Source organism: Acanthisitta chloris, unplaced genomic scaffold, assembly GCF_000695815.1.
Source record: "Acanthisitta chloris isolate BGI_N310 unplaced genomic scaffold, ASM69581v1 scaffold11733, whole genome shotgun sequence".
In the NCBI taxonomy this organism is placed as follows: domain Eukaryota; kingdom Metazoa; phylum Chordata; class Aves; order Passeriformes; family Acanthisittidae; genus Acanthisitta; species Acanthisitta chloris.
The window spans coordinates 4,577-12,478 of record NW_008666600.1 but is presented as its reverse complement, the minus strand read 5'-3'; the positions used below and the strand labels follow the sequence as shown (position 1 = coordinate 12,478).

At 60.6% G+C, this 7,902-nt stretch overlaps 1 protein-coding gene across 1 annotated transcript in view; it reads right to left on the bottom strand.

Annotated features, from left to right (window-relative positions):
* Positions 1-1,471: 1,471 nt before the first annotated feature.
* The window catches only part of PTCH2 (patched 2), a 9,547-nt gene continuing 3,116 nt past the window's right edge, over positions 1,472-7,902 (bottom strand). Inside the window, exons 6-21 of the mRNA XM_009072195.1 lie at positions 7,543-7,781; positions 7,181-7,312; positions 6,946-7,101; positions 6,724-6,816; positions 6,514-6,639; positions 6,316-6,434; positions 5,798-6,203; positions 5,398-5,713; positions 4,994-5,136; positions 4,727-4,907; positions 3,990-4,273; positions 3,334-3,471; positions 3,065-3,207; positions 2,694-2,793; positions 2,039-2,284; positions 1,472-1,885 (exon numbers count right to left, since the gene is read on the bottom strand). Of these exons, the coding sequence (XP_009070443.1) occupies positions 1,472-1,885; positions 2,039-2,284; positions 2,694-2,793; positions 3,065-3,207; positions 3,334-3,471; positions 3,990-4,273; positions 4,727-4,907; positions 4,994-5,136; positions 5,398-5,713; positions 5,798-6,203; positions 6,316-6,434; positions 6,514-6,639; positions 6,724-6,816; positions 6,946-7,101; positions 7,181-7,312; positions 7,543-7,781 (3,236 nt within the window). The remainder of the gene's footprint in view (positions 1,886-2,038; positions 2,285-2,693; positions 2,794-3,064; positions 3,208-3,333; positions 3,472-3,989; positions 4,274-4,726; positions 4,908-4,993; positions 5,137-5,397; positions 5,714-5,797; positions 6,204-6,315; positions 6,435-6,513; positions 6,640-6,723; positions 6,817-6,945; positions 7,102-7,180; positions 7,313-7,542; positions 7,782-7,902) is intronic.

Sequence of the window (7,902 nt, the reverse complement as noted above, 5' to 3'; positions counted from 1 at the left end):
CGGTCCCCACTACCGCCTGTACAAACTACAAAAATAAACCTTTGCTCTCTTTGATATAAATAACTTAGATGACGTGTTGGGGGGCTGCCCACCGTGCCCACGCCTGGCACGGGGACGTCCCCAAGGCCACCCCTGCTCAGCGGCAGTGTCTGGGGGCTGGGGCTGCAGGCACGGCAAACACCGCTGGAGTTAAAGTGCTGGGTAACGGCGTGGACGGTGCCCGGGATGGGGACAGGGAGAGGGACAGGGGCTGGCTGCAGGGACAGCCCCGTTGCACGGGGACGCGGTGAGAAATAAGCTTTCCCAGCAAGACGTGCCTATTGGCACCGTGGGCGCCCACGTCAGCGTGCACTGTCCTGTGCGTGCTCCAGCACGCGCCATCACCTGGGCAGAGCACAAGTGTGGCATGAGAGGCTGTGATCGTGGGACAGCTCAGGGGCTCAGCACAGCAAGGACCACTCCAAGGATCCCCCCCTTCCAAAACCCTGCCTGCGCAGTGGGAAGCAACAAGCTCCCTTTCCCACCGTGGCACATCCCCAATCTCCAGCCCTCCCATGCTTGCTGGTGGGGAAACTGAGGCATGGAGTGGCACATTGGAGGGGTGACCTGCCCATGGAGTGGAGGCATGAACCAAATCTGTGCCCCCGGGTTCCTGCTGCCTCTGGTGGGCAGTCCTGCACTGGCAAATGGTCTTCCCGCTCCCTGCCTGCACCCTGGGCAGCCGGGCGAGGCCGTAGGCTGAGAAATAAATCTTTTAAAATAAGCTTAAAAATATATATCTCTCTATAGATAGTTTCCCTTTGCAATAAATAAAGGACGGGGGTTGCCCGCCCCAGACCTTGCCCATGGCACCCCAGGGCACAACTGGCTCTGGAGCTGCCCCCTTATCCGGACAGGGGGCATCAGGGCACCCTGTTGGGGCACCCCAGCTCATGGCCCGGGTTGGGGGGTCCCAGGAGGAGGTGATGGGGAGCAGGCAGTGACCCCATAGAGGGGGAGCTGGCATGGCACTGAGTCCACCTTGCCAGCAGCTCCAGAAACAGAGGGGGGAGTTAGTGCTTCCATTTCTGGGGGGACAACAAGCCCAGGGCAGGGTAACCCTAAACCCTGGGTGATGGGACACGGCACCAACAGCACAGCCTCGGGTGGGGGATATGCGGGCATGGCGTGGCCTGCACACGGCTTGCATAGAAGTGCCAGCCTGCCCTACCAAGCCCCATTGCAGGGTGTGGGGGCCAGTCCTCCTCGGCCGAGACTGGGGGGCATCGCCGCTCTGGCGATTAGCAGCACGATGCGGGCAACCCCGCTCTGCACTCTCCTGTGCCCACTGGGTGCTGGGGAGATGCTCTTCCCAGGAGCCAGCAACCTGCAGGGAGAGAGAGATTTGGGGAATCAGCTGGGTCCCTCCACACCCACCTTGCACCCCAATGCTGCTGTGCGTCAGCCCCAGGGTAGGGTGTCCCAAGCTCACCTAGCGCCGGACACCTGCCCCGCAGCGTCCCATGCTCTGCATCTCAAAGGCATCAGGCACAGCAGTGCCGCTGGTGCTGGGCACACTGGACTCCTCCAGGCAGTCCTGCTCAGCGCTGGCAAAGCCCTCAGAGCCGAAGTTGGGGTAGGAGCCAGGCAGTGTAGGGTGCAGGGCCACTGTCACTGAAGCGGTGGCCGTGACGGTGGTGTAGCTGCGCGCAGGACCCTGCAGGTGGGTGCTGTAGGTGGGCAGGGCTGTGGGGGGTGCTGGCCGAGTGCCTGGTGGGCAGGGCTGCAGGTGGTCTCGGGGCTGCGTGGGGCACGGCTCTCCAAAGGGCAGTGGGGCTGTGGGCTGCAGGCCAGAAGCCTCCTTCTTCCCCTGAACCTCCAGGTTGTCCTTGTAGGGCTTCAGCACCTGGAGTGGGACATGAAGTATGAGGGTCCCTAGTCATACTGAGCATCCCTCTGGCAACACCACCAGCACCACAGGGGACCCATGAGCTCACGTCCCCCAGCTCTATCCATGACCCTCTCCCAGTGGATGCTGGGAGCTGGCAGGGACACTCACAGTGATGTGGGGGAAGCTGGGGTCTTTGCCAGCCTCCAGCAGGATGTGTGCTGGGGTGGGGGGCACAATGAAGGGTCCTCGGGGGCTGCCAGGCCCCACATTCTCCGTGTAGCGTTCTGTGTCCGAGGAGTCGGGGAAGGTGGCAGGCCAGGCTGGAGTGCACCGGACGTACACCCCACCAGGGCCCAGGCATGGGGGCACCGACTCCGGATGGGGTAGGCCAGGGCCATTATCCACCAAGGATGCCTGAGGAGAGACGACAGCGTCAAGAGGGGCCAGGGACATACAGGGATGGAGGAGTGTGGGGAAGCAGGGGCTATGGGGTGATGTGAGGATGGGGATGCGAGAGATCTGGATGAAGCAGGGATGGCATCAAATGGGTCAGGGAGGGATGGGGGAAGTTGAGTGTGGAGTGAGGCACGAATGGGGTCACACACATACAGGGCAAATTGGGTATGAGAGAGAAAGGATGGGATAAAGCAGGGATGGTACAGGGTGAGGGTGATCTGAGGTGGCTACGAGACAAGTTTGGGACTGGACAAGGAAAAGATGGGTATAGGGTGAAGTGGGAACAGGATGAGGGGCAATGGGGGATAGAGAGAGGTGAGTACGGCGTTGGGGAGGGCCAGGGAGAGGTGGGATAGGGGTCTTGTACCTCAGGGGGTGGCCCAATGACAGAGAGCAGGACTGGCAGCAGCACCAGCCCATTGAGCAGCCCCAGCAGCGTCAGGATGGTCAGCACCGCAAAGAAGTACCTGGGGGACACACAGGCAGACAGGGTAAGCAGGCACAGCCATCATGAATCATGTCCCATCCCAAACATGGCTTCCCACACCACACACTACGGCCCCACTATGTCTCCCCAGCCTCCACGCAAGAAGGAATGGGCGTTCCCAGCAAGACATGTCTGCACCAGCTGCCTCACACCCTCACCGCCAGCCAGGGGGGCTGCCACGCTCACCAGTCCCCACTGTCAAAGCTCTTGGAGGGCAGCAAGTGGCTGGTCTACCCTCCTTCAGTGCTCACCTCATGATGAAGTCAAACTCAGAGCCAGCCAGCATGAGGACGCCCAGGAGAGTGGAGACAGCACCATCCATCACGGGGGCAAAGGTGTGCTCCAGTGCTGCGGCCGAGCGCACGTTCCTGCTCCCCGCAGCCGTCAGGAAGCCCTGAGTGGGATGGGGATATCATGTGGGGCTTGTCCCAATGTACCACCCATGATAAGCCACCCATTGGCACATGGCCAAGGGGGTGAGGGTGCCAGGGAGTGGGAACTGAGGTGTGATTGTACTCACCAGGGCCACATGGACAGTGAACTCCACACCGATGCCCACTGAGGCAATGAGGATGACCACGGGGATGGCACTCAGCTTGATGCCCATCAGTCCCATGATGCCAAACAGTTCTACAGCCATCATGGCCAGGATGGAGACCTGGGGGGTGTTGGGGTCAGCGAGGTGTGGCTCTGACTGACTGTCCTCTCTGTCTGGCAATCCCAATCGTACTCCACTATACAGGGCAGACTCAACCTCACTGATCCTTTTCCCTCTGTTTGGCATGTTCCTCTGTCTCATCTATTCGGAGTGGCCCTCACCTGCTCTGCATGGATGTCTTCAAACCCCTGTCCACTGCATTCCCTTCATAGGGAGTGTCCCTGATCCCTCCATATCCATCCCCTACTCACTGCCACCTCAATGTGAGTGCTCCCCTCAGCCTCTTCTGCGTGGATGTCCCTAGACTCCTGTCCCCTTCAATATTTCCTCCATACAGGAGTCCCCCACCTACTGCCACCTCTGTACAGGTGTCCCTTCCCTCCAGGGTACCCCTGGTCACCCCATCACCCAATCCTCATGAAGCAGATACCAGGGCCATCCAGCAGGATGGGAGAAAGGCTGGATGTCCCTGTCCCCACCTATCCCGATTGTCTGCATGCATCAGGGTGCGTACTCACGATGATGCCAGCTGTCCAGGGGTTAAGCAGCAGCAGGGCACAGACAAGGAAGGTGCAGGCCAGCAGGATGCTAATGGCCAGCAGGAACCAGTGCCTCAGGCCGATGTACTGCTCCCAGAAGAGGAAAGGGTAGCCGCTGGGGTAGCTCAGCACCCCATGGCGCTGGGCAGCCTCCCGGCAGATGGCCCGCACACTCTCAATTGCCTCCACAAAGTCAGATGTGCGACGCAGCCCACTCAGATAGAAAGGGAACTGGGCGAACTCCAGTGGCTGTGCTGCTGGGACTGGGGAGGAGAGCATGGGCAGTATGGGGATACAGGCAGCACAAGAACACCAGTCACACAAGCCTGAGCAGCCTAATGCCTGGCTGGGTATAACGGGTCTGGGGAGTGTGTGGAGAGCAGACTGGGGACAAGGAGGAAGGGGTTTCTCTCCCCACAGCATGCTTGTGGGGTGGTGGATCACATGTAACAGAAGGGGAACTTAGTGGCTTCTTTGAGTAAGATGCCCATGGGCTGGAGCAGGGGTGTGCTGCTGTGTGCTAAGGGCACAGGGAGTGCACAGTGGGGTGCTCAGCATATGGGGTGCAGGGGGACATGGGGAAGCAAGGCAGTTTATCAGACGGGGTGAGGGATTGGTGGGGGTTTCCCTTCAGGGCAAAAGGTGTGGGGAGCAGGGTACTCTGCAGGAGGATGTCGAGGGCAGTAGGGGGCCATGGGGAACCCCACCACGCTTACTTCGCAGGTTCTCGCCCGTGGTGTCATATTTGTCATGGATCCACTCGGGTGGTGGAGGGTAGAAATTGGCCTGGGAGGCAGCAAAGCCCAGAGGATCGTTGCTGGCCCATACCGTCAGGCAGATGTAGAAGGTGTCAGGAGGGATGATGCCATTCTCATCCACCAGTCGCCGTGTGGTCAGCTATGAGAGACCAGGAGTGGGCATGAGCTGGGCAGCAGGTGCAGAGTGATCACCAGCCCACTCACCCCAGCCCTGTATCCACGCACCTGATTGAAGTTGAAGGGCTCCTTCTTGTTGCCGGTCTGGATTAGGAGCTTGTATGCCAGTGCCCCGTCCTCAGAGCCATTGCGATAGCTGTCATGGGTGATGCGCCCAGCCTGCCAGTCCCTGTCGAAAGTGGCCTGGAGCCCTGGGGACATAGTGCAGGGGGTGAGCATCCCTGGGGGCACACTATCCTGCACACCACCCCATGTTACCCCAGGGAGCATGGAGCCAGCAAGATGGGCACACAGGAAGTCCAGAGCTCAGCTTCCACTGATGGGCACCTTCGGACCAGCCTCTCCAGGGTGCTGCGCACCAGGGAAGGCACTCCCAGGCCAGTGAAGAGCATGCAGGCTGGGGAGAAGGTCATTGGGCAGGGGAGGTCATGGAGAAGAGGGATGTCCCTCACCTCGCAGCCAGTCCTGGAAGTAATGGAGCCACATCTTGGGCAGGTCATGGTTGCCCTCCCGCACCACGTACTTGACGGTGCTGAAGGCCTGGTGTAGGCTGAGCAGGGCAGCTTGGGCACCCGGGTAATGGAAGCCACCCTTGGTGACGATGAACATGTTGTAGAAGGAGAAGTACTTGAACTGGGCTGAGATGAAGGCGTGAGCCTTGGTGTCTCGTGGCACAATGTCCGTCAGGTAGAGCCCATCGTGCACCATAGTGGTGCCATAGAGGCTCAGCCCCCGCAGGGCCAGGAACAGCAGCCCCACCACTACTGCCTGCAGAGACAATGAGGAGGTCAGGCAGGGTTCTGTGCCACCCACCCACTTTAGGTGGCACTGCTGGGGCCACCCCCACCTCACCTTGGTCCGGGTCCGCAGGAGGAGAGGGGCGTACTTCTCACGGGCAAAATCAGCGAGGCTCCAGCGGCAGAAGGGCAGGGGGACGCACTCCCTCCCACTCTTCGCTTCATCCAGCTGGGCCAGCAGATCCCGGGTGGAGCTGGCTGGAGCGAATATCTGCGAGCCCAGGGGGTCGGTGTGGGGTAGGAGGACAGCGGGTGAGGTGCACACTTGGGAGGTGGGTGGCAGGACAGTAACGATATGGTGGCCTGAGGGGTCACACCGGGTGAAGGCTTGCACGGTGGTGGTGATCTGTGTGCTGGTGGCCACGCCGGGGTGCCCATAAGGGGATGGGTGGCAGGCATGGTTGTCGTTGGCATCAGCAAGCTCTTGGGGCTGGATCTGGATGACCCGCGAGGAGCAAGGACTGTGGGGAAAGAGGAAAGGAGGAGAGAGTGAAGGATGAGATGTTGAGTCACCCCCTGCTTCTTGGGGGAACTGTGGGGTCAGCCCCATCCCAGCCAGCCTGGCGCTAGTACCTATAGAAGCAGCAGAGGATGTCGAGCCGGCGTTTCTCCCGGCGATGCAGGTCCAGGCTCAGGATAGCAGGGAAAACAAACAGCACCATGGCGAAGTTGAACACCACAACCACTGCAGCCTACAGATAGTGGGGGGCACACATCAGACTGGGCTCTGGCCATCCTTTCCTGTCCCCCAGAGAGGGACCATAGCACTACCTGGAGGGAGAAGGCACGCAGGGCAGGGATGGGGACCAGGGCTGCCATGAAGAAGGCAATCATGTTGCTGACGGAGGTGAGAGCCACGCTGGTCCCTGTGCGCTTCAGACACTCGCCTGTCCGCTCCTGTGGGGACAGAGACGGTGATGAGAGGGGCTATCAGAAGGCAAGAGGGGGCTGAGGAGCCCCTGGGCAGCACTCGTTGCTCACCTTGAAGGGGATGTGCTGGCTGGTCTCGGTGAAGGCATGAGCCAAGAGGAACATATCATCCACACCGATGCCGAGCGCAAGGAAGGGCAGGACCTGCCAGAGAGCAGTTGGCATCAACAGAGAGACACACACACAGCCACCACCAAGGAGGGGACACGGCCACCTCACAGCCCCCAGGGTCCCACCCACCCCGCACTACCTTTGTCTTTCCCCAGCACATACCTGGGTGGTGGCTGCATTGAAGGAGATGCCCAGCAGTGAGCAAAGCCCCAGGCCAGAGGCGACGGAAAGAGCCACAAGCAGGACCCCAGCCAGGCCCACGGCCCCTTGGGACTTGGAGCAGTCCCACCGCAGCATGGTGACGCAGGCATAGGCCAACTGGAAGAATACAGTGGGTTAGAAGGGACAGAGGGATGAGAGAGGGGCAGCAGAGGACAGAGAGAAGGGGCACACGCACCATGAGGAGGTAGCCCCCAGCCACCCGGATGGCACTGACGTCAGAGAAGGACTTCATGATGTCGTTGAGTGTCGTGGTGGAAAAAGCATGGACACTCTGCGTGGCATTGGGAGGGATGGAGTCCTGCGCCAGCTGCCAGAGGTACACCTCGTTAGAGAAATCAGGACCCTCCTGCTCTACAGTACATCCACCCCAGAGCCACCCAGGGTGTCAGTGTCACCACTGAGGAGCCCTAGGGATCCACAGGACCACAAGAGCGTAATGCCAGGACCCATAGCCACATGAAAACCTGGGCACAAGGGGATGCCACGTAAAGGCTTACTCCTGCCCAGCCCCATGTGGGGGCTGCTCCCACTACCTACCTCCACGAATTTCCTCTGCCAGGCCTCCAGGATGGCTCCTGCCTTCTCCTCGCTCCAGCTGATGTCATGGATCTCGTAGTCATCCTTGAAGTGCTCGTAGAGCTGCCGGGGGCTCATGAGGAGGAACATGGTCTGCAGGGCCTCGGCGCTGGGGGACAGGCACGCACCTTGCTGGGACCGGCTGCAGTGCCCCAGGATGCAGGAATGGGTCCATCCCCCACCCCACGGCTCCCAGCCCTACTGCAGACATCCAGGAGAGGACCCAGGCATCCTGCCCTGTCCCCCCCCACCCCCCTTGCTTTAAAGCTCTGCCCTGCTCACTAGCCCCATACACTTGCCAGGCCCTAGACAGGCCTGCAG